This window comes from Aythya fuligula, chromosome 4, assembly GCF_009819795.1.
Source record: "Aythya fuligula isolate bAytFul2 chromosome 4, bAytFul2.pri, whole genome shotgun sequence".
Lineage (NCBI taxonomy): Eukaryota > Metazoa > Chordata > Aves > Anseriformes > Anatidae > Aythya > Aythya fuligula.
The window spans coordinates 47,470,606-47,489,377 of NC_045562.1; the positions used below are offsets into that span (position 1 = coordinate 47,470,606).

General features: G+C 40.3%; 1 protein-coding gene across 2 annotated transcripts in view; it reads left to right on the forward strand.

The window, feature by feature from the left end:
• The window catches only part of ADAMTS3 (ADAM metallopeptidase with thrombospondin type 1 motif 3), a 133,595-nt gene that overhangs the window by 96,328 nt on the left and 18,495 nt on the right, over positions 1–18,772 (forward strand). For both annotated transcript variants that reach the window (XM_032186726.1, XM_032186725.1), the window contains 7 exons: positions 10,903–10,986; positions 12,570–12,726; positions 14,764–14,869; positions 15,639–15,782; positions 16,591–16,723; positions 17,194–17,307; positions 18,394–18,539. In XM_032186726.1, coding sequence (XP_032042617.1) covers positions 10,903–10,986; positions 12,570–12,726; positions 14,764–14,869; positions 15,639–15,782; positions 16,591–16,723; positions 17,194–17,307; positions 18,394–18,539 — 884 coding nt within the window. The remainder of the gene's footprint in view (positions 1–10,902; positions 10,987–12,569; positions 12,727–14,763; positions 14,870–15,638; positions 15,783–16,590; positions 16,724–17,193; positions 17,308–18,393; positions 18,540–18,772) is intronic.

The window sequence follows — 18,772 nt, forward strand, 5'->3', positions numbered from 1 at the left end:
GAGATGCCTTGGGGATTAGAGTTTTGGCATCCTATGAGATTGCCTTTGTGGGGGAGGTGTTGCCAGGAGAGATTATTCACGCAGGAAGGTTCTGCAAACTTTTTGTTTAAAAAGATCTACTACTAGGTCTTTGTATAATACTTAAATGATTTTACAGTAGTAAAAGATTTTAAATTGGAATATGTCAACTTACACATATCACTGTACTAACAGTGCTGTTGCTTCTGCTAATACTACTAGTTCAAAAAGTAGTAGTGTAAACTTGCAAAACTATTTTAAAGTTTTTGAAGGTTTTTACCTTTAATTATCCTGTTGACTCAAAGTCAACAAAACTATAGCAAAGATGTACTTGTCTGACAAATTGCCATTGGTTTCAGGGGGACTTTGTGTGAAAGACCTGGATTAGGACTTCTGGACATGAGTCTATTCCTACTGTACGTATACAGTGAGAGGATATAGTTGAAAACCAGTGGGAAGAAAGAGGTCTTCTAATATCCTTAATAATTCCTAGCTTCTGCTGCAGCACGGTTTTGAAGGAAAACCTGGTTAAAGAATAAACATGCAGAACAAGGAACTGTTCTAAATAATAAATGTCACTTTAAAAAGAAAGCAAACCCTCTAGTTAAGTCTTTTGCTTAAATGCTGTGGCAATATGAATAGAAACTCCAAATAAAATCTAAAGAAACAAACTCACAGAACTCTTTTATAGTGAATCCTATAGTTAGCAATATTTTTTTGTCTAGATATACATCTCAGGCTGTAAAATTAGTGGCAAGATACTATCAGATTCTATGGAAATGCACAATACAGAAGAGCACAGTTCACATTGTACATTAGAAGTCACGTAGTATACCGTAACTGAACACTAGAATTGCTCAAGCTTTCATGTTTTCTGTTTTTTCCATCTTAGGAAATCTAAAATATATATGTATGAAATGAATATAAAGGGAGATGTGTAATCCCTTGCAACAGCTGGCCTTTCCTTAATGCATGTCAATGTCAGATGTGTATGAATCCATCTTAGAAGCTATGAGGGTCATAAGGTTTTCCAGGAAAGAAGAAAAGATAAAGACAGGATTTGGAAACCAGGTTTACAATTAATAATGATTTGATCAATATATAAATTAATCAATGTGGGTTTTTTTCACTCACCGTTTTATTTCTGGAAGTCACTTCAAAATGATTTCTTAAGGCATACAAATCCTCTTTCCTCTGCGTCACACCAGCCACCATCATTCCTGAATTAGAGAATTAAATCCTTTCACTAGTGCAAAGCATCAGAAAAACCTACTCTCCCTTATCAAAAAAGAACAATCTCACCTCTCCTGAGTACACATCATTCCACTTCAGGAGGTACAGCCAACGTGAATTTGGCCTTCATTCCTTGTTTTATGGTTAGTTCATATGCTAGTGCTGATAAATTTTTTCTTACACATTTTCTGCTATTTATTTAATTGCTCCAAACTTAATACTATTTTGACTGCCATGGCAGGCAGTGAAGCTTCTCTTTGGTTCTTGCACATAAAAAGAGTAACTGAGGTTCACCCTCTCACTTAGTTCTTTTAAGCCTGAATTATGTGAGGGATGACTGGTGATTGTCGGGATAACATGCTCAACCCCATTGCACTAATCAGGCCAGGGGAAAATCTCCTCCTAACAAGTTCATGAAAGAGGTGAGATCGGTGACAATATGAAGTGATTAGAAAGCAAGTGGCAAGACTCTGCACTGTATGCTAGACTTGGACACTACCTTCGCAGTAGACCTCGTGTAAAAGAGAAATGATAACACTGCACTCAGAATAGTCAAGGCGTTACTTCTCTCCCAGGCCCTCTCCCTTTGGTCCAAGCTTTGATTCACATGGCTTGTATTGTAATATGTCCTGCCTTGAGCAGCTTTACAGCTCCTATTTTAGTGCACTATGCAATGGTTGTGTCATATTGCTGCTGCTGAAGCATGGAAAGCTGAGGCTGAAAATGTTACCTCTTGTGTTTCAGACTGAAAATGAACTGCAGTATCTAGAGAATGTCTCTTGGCTCCCTTTATAAGCTCCTCAGTCATCTAAATAAGCTCTCTCTTCATAATGAACTGTGCTGCCAACAACACAAATCCTACATGTGTGAAAAACTGTGCTGCCTAGGTGCAGAGGAAATCTCTCAAATACTGGGGAGGAAGTGTAGGGCCAGGATCGGAGTGTTCCTATAGTTACGCTGTTATTAAGACCCCATTTACCTTTTAGATGTTTAGAGCCAGGTGCATTTAAAAAACAGTTCTCAACACCAGGCACCTGTCACAGTCCTGTCTCAGTTTTCCAAGAGCACCTTTGAAAATCTGCTCCACCTTTTGAGCTCCCAAAATGACGACTAGCAATTTAAAAATCTAATCCATAGAATTTGACAGGAAAAAAAAATCTCCTTGGTAAGAATTTAAACCAGCTGATATCTTTTCCAGTGAAACTCTGTGTAGAACTGTAACAACTCTGTATAGAATTATACTCTGCTATAAATCTAGAATAAGAAACTCCAGACATAACACACACATTGTAACAGAAAAACAGAATTCAGTCTGCTAAGTTTACAACCTGGCGCTTTGTTCAGACTGACGCCTTTCCTACTGTTTCTCTAATTGGGAGCTTAAGTGTTTTAGTGGTATTTCAGCATGCATAAGGAGTTGCTCTCTAACAATAAGCAAATGGATGCTGTAGAATCTTGATTTGATGAAAAGGGTCTGTTGAGTAGTGTCTGTGCATTTGGTTTTGGAGCCCAAGGCATTCAATCATAACTTCCTCCATTCCCCTGACATGCACACAGAAGGCTTTTGACTCGGGTGTGTTAGGAAGCTGAGTGTTAAGATCTTTGAGGAGAAACAAGCCGCTGAACCTGGGCTGCTCTGTGGATTACCGCTGAGACAGAAGGAAATTGACAGCAAGGCTTTGGTGGCTGTGAATGCGTGTCTAGTAAATGTGTGTCTTTGTTGCTAGCAGAAGCTTCTTTTTTAGGCTTGAGGGAGTTAGAAAGCACATGAGCAAGCCTTTGCTTGTTCCTAGAAGATCATCAGCCACTCGGACTGCAGCTGTTGCAGTCCAGTGCTGCACTGCTGACATCAACAGATACAATTCAGCACAGCTGAATTTGCATGACATAAATGAACCCGACTTTTGGGTTCAGATTGTTTAGGTTTGGATTTAGCAGTGTTAAGTTTCAAGGTCTGAACTTTGCATATTTGAACTTGTATCTTTTACTATTCCTAGAAATAGGAAGGGAGGAGGAAGACAATTTGTGATGTTACTAGCATTCTTGGGGATTTTGCAAGGCTGATGGTAACTTGCTGAGTCTAACTTGCCTTCCCAAGCAGGGAAATTAAGGGCTGTTTTGCCATATGTCATGCAGTATGTGCAAGATTAGCTCCAGATCAGCTTCAAAATAGTATGCACAGGCAGCAAAGGTAACACTATTTAGCTCAAGTGCAAAAAAGCAGTATTAATTGCATTCATTCAACCCTGTGCCACAACTGGTTATCCTGAGCGCAGTGCCATGCTGACACAACTACACTGCTCTCTGTGCCAGAGGTGGCTTGTTGAGAACCAAGAACTGCATGGTCTTGAGATGTCACAGGGAGCTCCAGAGCCAGAGGTTCAGTTTCAGCTAAAGAAATGCCTGAAATGTTTCCCTGTATTCAATATTTATGTGTACTTCTGGCTTTAGAAACAGGGAGGAAAAGCCAGCATCAGAGATGCATCTAAAACAGCTGTTAAGGGACAGAGCTGGAAGTCAGAAGCCCCAGTGGGCTCATCTACTCCAAAACAAAAAAATCTAGTGTGGTGTCTAGCTTGTAGGTGACGCTGTACCATTATCTCACAACATAAACTGTTGAAGTTACTTACAGCCTGCTTTCCAGAAGGGCTGATGGCTAAATCACCCACTTGAGAGAATGTCATTGCCCTGGAGTTGTTTTTGTTAGCTCTGTGGCCTGGCCAGTACTGAGCAGTTTCAGCTGAATTCTTGAGGTGACACAACTGACATTTATTTTCTTGTTCTCACCTTTACCAGGAGCATGTGAGGGGTTCTAGGCTCTGTTTCCCAAACCCTGCTATAGCACTGGCACCATTCATAATCCCCAGTTGTGCATCCCTTGGAGAATCTGCAGGGGGAAAGCAAATAGAGCAAAGATGGGCAGAGGAGTGGGAAATGGGGTACTGCAGGACCGAGACTGTCCCCTTGCTCTCCTTCCTCCCTCTCTCCTTTTGTTCCCCCACCCTAGTCATGCCCCAGAGCCAGGCAGCCTCCCTTGAATCAGTGGATCCCTCCAGAGCCAGGCCATATCTTTGTAAGCTGGAGGGTTTTAACATTGGTTTTGTTAGATCTGAAATTCAAGGTCTCCTGTATTAGGAAAGTGACCTTTGTTATTCCCTTGGTGGTTACTTAAGACAAAGTTTCCCTGGATTAAAGTATTTAGACCAGAAAGATAACACAGAGACACCAGGTCATACTCGGGGGTTCTATGCACGTTTGAACTTGTCAATATTTACATCTTTCCATTCCATTTTTTCTTCTTGAGAATAAACCAAAATTAGCTAGTAGAGTGATACTTTATGCATCATTCATTCTCAAATTGCAAGCTGCTTGACAGACTTCTGCTTTTGGCAATCACTACCCACAGAGCACTGCAGGTTTGTGGTACCACCTTCTTCCTAAATAATACTTCTAGATTGTTGCCCATTAACACTGCTAATTGAGCACAGAAAAAATGTCCACATTTAATTTCAGTTCTGGTGCAAATAGTATTTCAAGGAGGTGAATGTCAGGACTGCTTAGTGCTCACTTCTGAAGTCAATAGGAGCTTTATGATTAACTTCATCAGGGAGACAGTGCCAGGTATGTCTAAACCTTCTGCCATAGTTCTCCATGCACACACTATACCTGCAGCTTTTGATCTATCCACTTTATCTCACTTAGATTTTTTAAAATAGAAATAGGATAACCATGAATTTTAGTGTCTTTCTCATTCAGTCTGGCTAGAAGTGGGGCCCAAACACATTAATTGAGAGATCTCTTCTGACTTTCTCTAATTTCTAACATGATCACTTGCCTGGATGTTATTATCTCAGATAAAGGAGAAAAGTCAGATCAGGGCTCATTCTTTTCTTTGCAGTTCAGTGTGGAAACAAGAGCTAATGCTGGCAACTGAATACAGCATGCATCAAGTAGCAGGTAATCTGCAGCATTTTTCTGTGCAGATCTGCTGGACTGTTCTTACTCGCAGCATTTCAGAAATGCTAATTCCAGATTTTCCCTGAGCAGTAACTTGTGACTACGCTAAACTGCACAGATAATTTATATTGCTGAAGAATGTGAAATGGGAGTTAATGCACTTTTGGCAAACGTGGAAGTAAGTTAACACTTGAATCCAGAAAGTTTGAGATGAAAAGTTATGATTCGTGTGAGCAACAAAATATCCTTGATACAGTACTTTGCAGGGAATTGTGTTTTTTTACCAGATATCTCATGGAATATCAACACAAACATGATTTTTGAGCAATTGTCTTATCTTTCTTTTACTGGGAAAGGAATCTTGAAATAAGCAATCATTGAGTATTGTATTTTGAAGTTGGCATCTCCCCTGTGTCTTAATTCTAGTTGTTGGCCAACTAATTAATTCTAGTTAATAATTCTAGTTGTTGATTGCTGAAGTATTATAAAGCATTGTCTTTATGTTTGTTCTTTGCATGTATCAAAGCACTGCATTGTTGGGAGGAGATGAATTCCAGAAAATAATCTGTTCAATTGTTTTTCCTGTCTGTGGTAAAACTTCATTAAGGAGGATTTCAGAATATTGGCTTTTTACTCTTAAATCATTTAGCTTTGTAAACAGCTGAACTGATAAACTGAACTGAAATGCTTTTCTTATACATCAATGGCTCCATCTACTGGAGTATGTGTCATACAGAGCAGGTGCAAGCTGAAACACTGCATCCATGAGAAGCTGTAGTTCAATTACAGTAAAGACTGTTACCATTTTTAGATGTAATGACTATCTAGTCATTTCTGTCAAGATTTTAACAACTTTGTTACAAGACTTAAACAGCACACAGGGAAAACAAGAAATGAGAAGAAAAATGTTATACAAAATAAAGTCTGGGAAAATAATCATAAGGGAAAGGTTGCCAGAAAAGCCCAAGTTGATCACTGTTCCTGCCCATTCTTTTGCCTTTGCTGAGTGACATTCCAGGAGGCTTATTTGTATTGCAGACCTACGCATCTGAGTGTTTGTAGAACCTGGATACCTACAAAAATCTCACAGCAGGAGTCTCACTGCTGACCAGGCTGTGGGTTGGGTGTTGAGTTGGAAGAGGAGAACGGGGAGGAGGCAGCTTCTGTTCTCTCATTTGAAACCTTTGAACTGTCATCTCCCAATCTGGCTTTCTTTGGAAAACAGGTGTGCTAGAGAGGCACAGTTCAGAAGAATCTCTCTACTTTATTTCCTCACATTTCCACATCATGGTGAGCACTGAAGGATATTCTTTATGGGCAAATAGCCTGTTTTGTAGATACTGACATTTTCTTAGGAGTTTGAGAGTCCTTGCACTTGTTTGACATCCAGCTGTTGGGTTACACACTGTGGAGCTAAATTGGGTGGCTTTGAGAATGTCTCAGGCCCTCTCCCATTATTACAGGACTAAAGAGGCTAAGACAGCCTCTTTCAAAGTCCCACACCTTCTAGTCCTAGAACCATGAGCATTAACAGAAACAGTTTCAGCAGGGTTCTAACTTACCTCAGTGTGTGTCAAGGTTACTAGCTAGAGAGCTATTTCTATAGAATGCAACCATTACATACTCACTTCTTCTATGTATTATTAGTTTGTTAGTTTTAATCTAATTTAAAGTATAATGGCATGATTAGTTTGTTAGTTTTAATCTAATTTAAAGTATAATGGCATGCAAAAGTGTACCAAAAGAGCTCAGCTCATTCCTTGCCTTTTCATCTAGTGGTTTGTACCTGTGGATGGTCTGTAGACCAATATGGACTTTATTTTCAAGACATTTTCTTTCCAGTGATGCAAACAGTACAGCAGATGATGGTATTGATCATTACATTCATAAATACTCGACTCTCCTTCAGTTTAGAATGCTAATAAAAAAAAACGCACTTTCCTCTGCACAAGTTAAAAATGTAAGTAGTTTAATCAAGGCAGAAACAGAGTCACTGAGGCTTTACGGTCTCCAAAACCCAAGGACAGTCAAATGAAAGATCTGTTGTAAGCAGAGAAGAGCTTGCTGTGAGTGAGCAGAGGCAGGAAAATACCAGCATATTGCTGTGGATTAGCTTACAGCCCCCACCTGCAGACCATGGAGGTCAGTCCATGGGCAACCCCAAAAAGGAACTGCATGGTATCACAGAATCTCAGAATATTAGGGATTGGAAGGGACCTTGAAAGATCAGCTAGTCCAGTCCCCCTGCTGGAGCAAGAACACCTAAATCATGTCACACAGGTACCTGCACAAAAGCTGCTGTGCAGCTGCAGCTTTCTGTCTGTCCCAAATTTGAAAGGCCAGCTACCTTGAATGAGCTTGTGCTGCAGGAGGTACTCAGAGGAATCACCCAATGTAACCAGGGAATATTGGTTGGCTGTAGGTCAAGAGGCAGCAATTTCTGTGTCAAGTAAGAATCCAGACACATTTCTTTTAGGGAGCACAGTCTGGCTCGGGTGTGTCTTTAATTTCACCTTTGCTGTTTTATGAGTACATCAGTTTGGGAATGTGGGGTCACCCATGACACAGGTACTGTGTCAACATAGGTGAGTTTCCACAGAAACCCTCAAGTCCCTTGGTTTGTGGTTATCTTCCTTTTCCAGTGCTCTCTGCTGCAGCTGTAGGGTTCATTGCCAGGTGCATTTATTTTGTCTGCTTGAATAATTATTTATCCACTCAGTAAACAGATACTAACCCACTTTGTATGTGGAGTCTTCCAGCTGTCACTGCTGTCCCAGTGAGAGCGCTGATTTACTTCTTGATGTGTATATTACTGTTGAATTCAGTCTAACTGTTTTTTTTTTTCTCATAAATACTACACCAGAGGCTGAATGGCCAGTTGGACATCTGTGATGTGTTTCCCAAGTTCACATCAGACAAATCGAGTTTCCTGGGGCGTGATTTATATATGCATTTTGTACCAGTACCAGTACCTTGGAATGTAATTTGTTTTGCCAGTATAACCACAGTGTAGATGCAATTACAACAATCTGAAAGTGCTGCAGTCTACACTGACACTTTTCAGCGCTTATTTTGATTTGTGGCCTTCTAGCAAGGTTGCAGGTTTCCAAAATTTCCTGTATCTAGGTCACAAGAGTATATATGAACTTGCTGCTTCCTCATGGGAATCCTGTGGTGGACCCTTCTGAAGCAGTCCACAGGGAGAGGTGTAAAACAAAAGGTGTCGTGGAGAAATCTTGAAGAAAACTTGAATCTTCAGGTCAATTCCTGGACCCTTTACGTCTCTATGAAAGTAACTCCTGGGGAGCTTGTTGCTTCTTGGCACAAGGGAAATTGTAAACGTTTTTCTGACATAAACTTTGGTGGGAGCAACAATATTGCATTACTGAGGAGAAAATATGAGATGAATAATTGAACTTTGGTATAATTGCTTCACAAGGCAGGCAGTCTAAGTTATGTGCTCATTTCTTGTAAAACTATCCTGCTGACAGTCTGTTCTTGGTTGGTCCTAAAAGGGATTGCATTTTTTAAAACCATGGACTGAAGTCATTGTGCCAGGTCCCACAGTCTGGACAACTCAGAATGACCTTTTTCCCTGAGGGGAAGGGGAAAGTTCTGTTTAGCATGACTAAAAAAAAAATAACCTCTAAATACTGCTCAAATATACCATCCTTACTCTGAACAGTGGTATTTATTTTTCACCAATTACCCATCATATAATATTTATTTTGTTTTGATGGAAATAAGTAACTTCAGTGATGAACTGCAGATGTTTTTGTCCCCTAATTTATACTCTGGTGTAAGGACATTTCTCACCTTCCCAGGCACAAAGAAGGTCCTCAAGAAGAACAATTTCTGGCCCATCTGCACAATTCTGTTTCTTTTTTTTTTTTTTAAAATAAAATAAAATAAAAAAAAATTCTACAAATACTCTTTTTAAAATTATGTGGTTACATTTGTACTAATTTATCTTTAAAAAATAGGGCATGAGTATTAGCTGCTTCTTAAAGTCTTCAAAACAACACAGTGAAAAATTTCATCTGTTCAGGGAGCAGTGGAACTGCCATGTTACCTCTGGATTTCTGTCCTATGGCTGTGCTCTCTAATGGGATATAAGCTTCTCTCATGCTAGAAGAAATCAGGAGCTCCTGTGCTTGTGCATCATCTGGGCTTCCACATGTGTGTGTGATAAAGGATATGCAGCCTTTGCTTCCATAGGAGCAGGACTAGCATTGTTATTTCCAATCAGCTGCTTATTTTCAGAAACTTCTACATATTTGATTTCTTTGAGATCTTTATTTGCAACTGTTACTGGAAAGGGCCAAAATTTATTGAGACACTAGAACTAACAGGAAATTACTGTATAATCTTTATTTAATTTGGAAACCAGACTGAAAACATTGAAAGCAAAATTCTGTCTTTAAATGATGTGTACAGGTCTTATTGTAGACCTCTGCAAACCTAGTTTGGTGCAGTGCCATGAACTTTTTTGTGGGGGAACCTTGTGAGCTTTTAATTTTGCTCTTTCCTGTGTGTTTTCTGCAGCCCTTGAGGATAAGTTTTGATGTCTCATGAGGTTGTCTTATGTATGGGTGTTTTCTCAGGCTAGCAGTTGTTTTTATTGTACTAAGTCTTTCCAGGTCCCATAAATGTTACATGCTTTCATGCAGTTGGTGAACTTTTTAAATGGAATGTGTTGACTTGCACAAATCAAGCGTATTTGGAGATATCATTACTCTGTGAGGTATACTACAGGGTTTATGTCTCTGGCAACGCTGTTGACTGTAAAACTTTCAGATGAGAACTTCCAAAGCATTTCTGGGATTTGGAAACACTTTGCCCATTAATTTTAAGACTGATTTAGAATCAGGAGTATTATTCAAATCTTTAAAGCTAAACACATGCCTACATGTGTGCAGAAATGGAGCCTCATTGATCGTGTCATTGTCTGAATATTCCAGAGCTTCAGAATGCAAAAATGGCTCAAAGTCAAATCCTCAAGTATTTTCTGAGGACAAACCTATGCTCAAGTTAATGGCATATTTCCTTGAGTGAGAGCTACTGGCAGCAGAGTCTTTTACAAAATGAAAAATATGCTCTCATTCTTCCCACTAAAATACTCATCCCATGTGTTTAAACTGATTGAAGAGAGACAAATGGTTGACGAAGCAAATAGAAACAGGATTGGGAATTCATCCAGAGTTACAGTGGCCAGATGGCATAGCAGAGGTGGTGACCATGCGGGCTGGATGGTGATGGCTTTATCTGTTGTTAAAACAAACTCTTATCTGCTTTTAAATCCCTCAGTGACTATGAACACATTGCTATAACCTTGCTTTCAGGAATAGCTTAATTTCCCTCATTATGTTTATCAAACAAGTGAAATTGAGTGTTGAGATAAGTATTTTCAGGGTTTGAGTTCTCTCTTTTCCCAAACAACTCTTCAATTGGCCCTGCTCCAAAGGCCATTATATTTGAGAGGAGTCTTGAAACATGCTTCAGAAACTTCTCAGTGAGGGGGTATATGATGACGGGAAGGGTAGCCTACATTTCTTACTGCATGGAAACGATTTCAGTCTTGAATCCTTCTCTGAGAAGACTGTAGTAATATAAGCACTTGAAATGACAGATACATGGCCTTGGAAGATTCCCTATCATTGGTGATTTTTTCAAGTTTTCCTTTTATTTTCTCAGGTGAATGAAATTTACCATGATGAATCCCTGGGTGTTCATATAAATGTTGTATTGGTCCGAATGATCATGTTGGGGTACGCAAAGGTAAGCAAGCCTCTGACCCAGTTCTTCACATTTACCTTCTTTGTAACCATAGTCCATGGGAACTATGTGAACAAGTGCAGAGACAGAGGTCTACTGAACCACTGGTTGCAGAGAACTGCCTTCCCTGTTTGGCATGTGCTAAATATGCTTGTGCCCTTATACCTGAGATTGATTATTGGTGTCCCTTCTGTAACGCAGGTGCACAACCGGCTGCAGAGTCACTTTGCAGCTGATTTATCACATAGAAGCTGAAAGACTGCAGCAACCAAATATTTGTCATATTAGATAGATTCAGTCAGGTGGAACACTTTTCCAGTGTATTCCTTTTGTAATGTCACTAAGTATCTGTGTTTAAATTTAAATGCAAGGTTGCAGTGATTGGATCTGTCCTGCTGATGTGCCCCTGATGATGCTATTGAAGGATGGGCTGAGAGGAGGTGGGGAGCACCTTGACCCACTGCAGCCCCACTCCTGGCAGAGCTCAGCCTGCTTGGGCTTGCAACCTGAATTCTACCCTCAGGAAGAATTACCTTAGGTAGTGAAGTCAGTTTAGTAGAAGCAATCATCTTGACTGACCAATACAACTTGCTGGTGCCACACCTGCAAGCAGGCTGCTAGGGAAACCATCTCCTTTTCTCGTTGTGTACACTCCTTTTACTGGGTCATAGCACACTCCCCTGCTTTTTGCCCTGGATAGTACTTGTACAACAATGTTATTTTGTTGGTAAAATACATTCAGAGAGTTTTCAAACAAATGCTTGTTAAGTTGTTCAGGATGAGAGAAAACTGCTAGTGCTGTTTAGTGCTACTGCTGCATATCCCTTCCACTTAACTTAGACCTTGAACTTGGGCAAGGCAAAAGACCAATATGATGTTGGTCTTGTAATTAAATTCGGTCACTTCCTTTTCAACTACTGAGCTTGTAAGCATGCTCTGTAGCAAAAATCTCACAGAACCAGATGGTTAATCTGTGTTAATCAGTACAGATTTGCTGGCGCTACAGGGTTTTGCACCAGTTGTGAGGCATTGTCCTCTGTGTTTATATTATTCACTTCCTCCGTACAGGCTGTGTATGTTGTCACTGTGCTCTCATTTAACTCAAACGAGTCATGTTGTCTTCTGGCAGTCAAGAATGTAAGCAAGTCCCAACAAAGGAAATAAAAATGTCCTTATTCAATGCTAACATCATGTTGTGTTTTTCTCCTGCACGTTACAGGCCATACACAGAAAGGCCATTAGTTTGTAGATGATGTAAATACTCATTATATTGTCCTCAAAAAATATCCTAAAGATGCACTATTACATATGCACACCCCTTTGGCTCTGCCTGGGGATCAAAGACAATGAGGCCAAGAAGGAATATCAGTTCTGTGTTATAGATCAATGTCCAGCTGTACTTGTTTTTTGTTGTTGTTGTTTTGTTTGTTTTGTCTTTTCTCATAGGATAGAGGACTACCATTAGTTAGAGTGATAGGGAAATAGGGAAGAAGAAATAGAAACCTGTTTGGTGCTCCAAGAAAATCAAAACTTGCCTGAATTTCCTACCTTTAGGAGCTCCCGGATCTAATGTGTTTCTTTTTCAGTCCATTAGCTTGATTGAAAGGGGAAATCCCTCGAGAAGTCTGGAAAATGTTTGTCGCTGGGCGTATCAGCAGCAGAAGTCAGACCCCAATCATTCGGAGCACCACGATCATGCCATCTTTTTGACCAGGCAAGATTTTGGGCCTGCTGGTATGCAAGGTAACACTGCTGACCTGGGGTTTTTTTTTTTTTTTTTTTTTGGTTTGCTTTGTTGTTGTTTCTTTTTTTTTTTCTTTGTCTAGTGCCTGTCCAAAAAAAAAAGGAGAAAAAAATAATAAAATTGCATTATTATATGATCTTGAGACAATAAGGAATATTGGCATTGGCTCAGCAAGTACTTAAGTGTTCCATTTTAAAACTATATATTGAAACTTGGTCCTGTTCAGGAAAGCATGTACTCAGTAACTTTCAGTTTCCTATCCTAACTTTAGGAAAGGCCCACATAGCATGTAAGCATGTACTCATTACTGTGTTCTGGAGAGAAATTATTTCCTCTATTTCATTTTACATACTTTTTCAAAATCAAGTAGTCCTTGCCATGGTAGACCTTGCTGTTTATACCTAACTGCAGCAGCAGGCGTTTCTTACCTTACAGATGTAAGTAAATAGCTGTTTACTTTCATCAAACAATTCGTGGTTTTGTGAATGCATGCAGGGAATATTAGGAACTCTCAATACACTTTGCATTCCACTTTGCTTTTATTTTGTTACAACAGTGTACCAGATAGTTTGATACTGCATTAGTCCTTATGACTCAAGGAACTAAGGATAATGGGAAAGAAATTCAGTGTGACTTGTCAGTGCAGAAAAATAGGAGTCAGGGTGAGGCTTCTGAAATGTTGCTGTTCTGTGCAGCTCTGCAAACTGGTCCCTTTTTTATTTCCTTGTTTTTTACATAGTTACAGTGCAGAATATGCACCTCGTAATGATTTATCCAAACCAAACAAGCAGTTTCATCACTTGTGCTGTGGTCTGCGGTAGGACCAAGGGTTCCTCTTAACTGAGACATTGTGGTTTTGTGTGCTTCTTACTTTGCTTGCAGGTGGAAAAGAGGATTAGAAAATTGAGCAATTTCTGAAACAAAGCTGTCCAGCTAAGTGTAATGGCCTCCACCACAATAAACGCAGTATTAGACAGTCAAACAGGCCCTCTGTCTTTAATGCCTCAGTTTCCACAAGCCCACTAGCAGTTCTGCTTCCTCTCTCATGTTCGCTGTGTCAGTCCACAGAGATTGTCATAATGAAATCCTGCAGCTCCTCCTGCCCAGCTCCAGCGCTGCAAATGGTTCTTTGGTTCCATTCCTTCTGCCAGCTACCACAGTCCCCTTTAGTGCTTGCTGTGCCTATCTTCTGTGCCTTTGACTCAAATCCTGCAACTTGTCTCAGAAGAAAAGGCCACAATTCATTATCCAGTCATGGAGAAGCAGCGTAGTATATATAATTTAATATGGTACCAGTAGTACGTTCAGGTCAAATGTCCAAAGTTTACCAGTCTTTGCTTAGCACATGGTAAGAGTGACATGTTTTCAGTCAGAAATGCCCTTTAGCAAGAAGGCTTTTCAGTTTTATGCTGGTGAACCCTTACTGTTTGACGTACATTTCTGCTTCTCCACATAGTTTTATGAAAAATGTACCGTGTTCTGGCTGTCCAGCTGGAGATGTCTTAAATGTCTGTGTTCAGTCACTTCACCTTTCAGGATGAGGCAAGGGTGCTGAGTCTGCCCTCAGATCTGGACTAGCATGCCTGGAGTGAAACTGGTTAGGATGAGATGTTAGGCAGAATTCCCTGTCTTCAGAAAGATCTCATCTTTTACTGAGGAAAAGGTACGCAATATGCACGAAGCAGAATGCAAATGAAGGTACTACTATGAACACATGCAAACAAACAAACAAAAAAACTACCAACCAACCAACCAATCAAAACAGCCTAATGCTCTAATGTTTAATTGAACAGGAATCCTGTACATTTTTGGTGATAAGAGCATGAGTACGTGAAGTAATCCAGATAATTTGCAGAACCAAACCTAGTTTGTCAGTAATTGCAGAGACAATAATTGCAGACAGTAATTGCAAAGACAGAGGAAAAATTGACAAAGAAAAAGAATTCTAGGTTCTTCTCAGGTAATAAATTTATTGAGGTGTCTAGTTTAAAATAAATGTAATGGGTAAAAGAATCAGACATGGTTTCTCTCAATAGGGTATGCTCCTGTTACTGGCATGTGTCACCCGGTTCGAAGCTGCACTCTCAACCATGAAGATGGCTTTTCGTCAGCTTTTGTTGTTGCTCATGAAACTGGTCACGTGTAAGTCTAAATTATAGAATTAGATTACCAGCAAAATGGTGTTCCATCTTCTTTTTATTTGAAGTGGTTTAATTTTAAAAGGTCTGTACTAATGTGTTCATTTGGCACTTTGTAAAGAATGATAAAATGGGAATAACTGATCAAGCAAAGATCTCTGTTAGCTGCTGGGTGAATTAATGTCAAGCACTGAGGTTCTGCTTTTTTGTCTTCCTTAATTAGTGCAGGTACTTGTTCAGTTCACTGTTGTGTTTTTTTTTTCTGCCAGTGTTGAAATAATATAGGAGGAACTTAGATGAATTTGAGATGACCAAGTCATTTCCATGTTAAGCTGCACCAGATACACACTTCAAAATTTAATGTGTTAACCTAATTAGCTCTTTGGATGTGCAACATGATAACCACATTAGTTCTAAGTATAAATAGGTGCTTTAGATAAGTGAGTATACTAACACAAACAGTTCAATGTCTGAATGAACTGATATCTAATAGCAGAAGTGTTGTTTTCCTTTATCTGAAATGGAAGCAGAAATCACCATCTAGTAGTTCATTTCTGGTATTAACAAATAAAATGAAGTATAAACGGAAGAGTATTCAGCGAGTCCTCATAGAAGAAGAAGATCTGTTTGAAATGCAGGTGCTATCTTTAGAACGCAGAGAACAATTTCATTTTGAATGATTACGTGTGCATGAGAAACTGTTTTCTTTACAGCTGTTTTACCATTTGCAAAGCAGAAACTACTGGAGCTCTTATACTCATCCTTTGTTTCAGACTAGGAATGGAGCACGATGGTCAAGGGAACAGATGTGGGGATGAGACAGCAATGGGGAGCGTTATGGCTCCCTTGGTGCAGGCTGCCTTTCATCGTTACCACTGGTCCAGATGCAGCGGCCAAGAACTCAAAAGATACATACAGTAAGGACCTGTCAGCACTCATCTAGTTGTTTTACTAAAGGGAACAGAAGTCTATGCAGTTCCCTGGGATGTGGGGCCAGTGGGGGGCCCTCCATTAGATGGCAAAGAAGAGAGGCCCACCAGGAGCAGACACAGCTGTCATAAATGGGACCTCTGTCTGCGAAGCCCCTTGTTATAAACACACTGATACGGGGGCTTCTGATACTGCGGAATGGGATCCTCTGATGGGGGCTGCTCTCTGCTTCCAGACAGGGATTCAGCATTCAAAGGCATTCCAGTAGGCTTCCTTGTGACTCACTGCAACAGCAGTATACCATAGATTTCAGGGCCTGTTCTCAGACTACTGTCCTGCTTCAAAGCCCCATGAAGTCAGTGGAAAGGCTCCCGTTGACTCCAGCAGGCTTTGTGTTAGGCCTTGTTTTTGGACTCGTGCAGGAGCATACTGAGAAACAGAGCACACTGAGAGATTTTGGCACTAAGAACTGGAAGTGTTTGTTTTCTGCCTCTGGTGACAGGAAAATAAAGCACAAATTCCATATGTACTGAACTAAGATGCTGCTCCACTAGCAAATGTGGGGATTTTGCTGTTGGATCTTCCCATCCAGTGCCCAGTCACGTTGTGCAAGGCAGTGTTTTTACATAAGGGACTGTCTGCACTTCAGAGAATAATATCCATATATAAATAGGACAGAAAACAGGTTAAAGGAATATTGCCAATATTGACATCTAAGAAAAAATACTTTAATCTTACTGATTTAAAAAGTAATTATTATTTTCTTGCATTTTTTTCCTGTGCATTTTTCCACAGCTCCTATGACTGTCTTCTCGATGACCCTTTTGAACACGATTGGCCCAAGCTTCCTGAGCTGCCAGGCATCAATTATTCCATGGATGAACAGTGCCGCTTTGATTTTGGTGTTGGCTATAAAATGTGCACAGCGGTATGTCCAGGGAAGTCATTGTGAAGACAAACATTCGTTCAGCAAGTTGGTGTTTGGCCTTATGTAATAGCTGCAAAATATGCATTTTCTCACAGTTGAAGAGCAGTTAATGTAGTAGTTTAAACAGATATACAAGGAGGAGAGAGAGATTTATGGGTGAAACCTAGTCATCTGAGTCGTTTGGTTTAATGGTCAGGTAGACAGCAGCACAGTCAACAAGACACAGACTTGTGGCATGAAGCCTGTGATCCCGAGGAAGAAGGGAAAAAAATCATCTTCCTCCCACTTTGGAGGCCTCCTCCTTCCATCTTCTTACCAGTTCAGGACCAGGGGATGCAGGGAATAAGCACTACCGTTCCCTTTCTGAAGACACTTTACTTATTGATAGCTGTAGTAGATATTGAACCCTTATCCAAAACGTATCAGTAACCTAATTTTGAGTTTCATCTCATAAATGTTCTCCATTTCAGTTCCGAACGTTTGACCCATGCAAGCAGTTGTGGTGCAGCCATCCAGATAACCCGTACTTCTGTAAGACTAAGAAAGGGCCTCCACTCGATGGGACAGAATGTGCCCCTGGGAAAGTGAGTACTGTATTTTTGCTGTGTTTGTAGTAAAAGTAACAAAATCAACTGCATTCATTCGGGTCGAAGGGAAAATAGGAAATAGGCCAGCATCCCCTGGGTGGAGCCAGAGGAAGGGAAAAGCAGGAGCTGTGCTTTCCCACTGTGGTGTTCTGTGAACTGTTCAAATCTGGTTGTAATACAGACTAAATCTTGGAGGTTGAGGACACTTAGCCCTTAGTTCAGGTGTAGCCCACTCCCATCCTCTACTGTGGCCTTTTAGTTATGTTTTTTTTTTTTTTTTTTTTTTTTTTTCTGATTCTTCTCCCATCTGCAAAGTGCCCATAAAGCACCATTAAGAATCCCTGGCAGCAAATGATGCTGTCACTGTAGGACAGGAGTATTTAATCCCAAACTCTTCTTAGTGTTTGTGGTCCAGACATCCTGTGGGTAAATGTTTGTGTAGACTTAGGATTAGTTTTTATTTTTGCCTTTTAATATCCCCATTAGTGAATGTCCTGCTGCTAATTCATTTTTAATTATACAATTATACTCAAGCAAATGTTTGTTTAACAAATTCCTTGTAAAACAGAGCCACTTATACTATCTGGATATGCCCTAGCCAGCAGCAAAAAAATACCCTGCCCAGTGACTAGCCCTCTGTTCCAGCTTATTTGCATGAGTGTTTTATTTGACCAGTATTAGGAAAAAAAGTAAAATAAAAAAACTACTAATCCTCATCAAGAACTTCATCCTGTGATACAATAGTGAGAACATGAAAATTCCTTTAAAAAGATGGCAGCAACTCAAACGAAGCAAAGAATTATTTAAATCAAGTGAAAAGAGTATAACATGTTTTGTGCATCTGCCGGTGAAAGGATACAGGCTCAGGTGTGGCAGTGCTGCTTATTGAGGAGGGGGATCAGGCACTGCAGGGCCCAGAGTACAGAGACCCTCACCCACTTTGTCCCCAGGAAAGTCTCTGTTTGCCATCTGTTTTCTGAGGCATCCCTTCTTAGCCCCATGAGCTCACCTCTGCGGACTTTTAACATTACTGTGATTATACATTTGTTTTGGTTTCTGTTTTCCTTGCCCTATTTCTCTCAGTGGTGCTACAAAGGTCACTGCATGTGGAAGAATGCTAACCAGTTGAAGCAGGATGGCAACTGGGGACCCTGGACAAAATTCGGATCCTGTTCACGAACCTGTGGAACTGGAGTTCGTTTCCGAACACGCCAGTGCAACAATCCAATGTAGGTCTTCTGTCTTGGTGGTAGTTACATTGATTGGTAATCATTGTAGGTGTTGGCTGAAATGGCATTTATGTTTTGGGATGGAGTCTGCCAAACTTCACATTCTGTTCAAGCCCCTTAAAACATGGCTTTTTGCAGGGAGCCAGGATCATTTTTGGAGAATTCAAGAATTTCCAGAGGAAAGCCTGTGGAAAAACATCCCGTGAAGGATTTAGCTGATGTGTAAGAGTGAA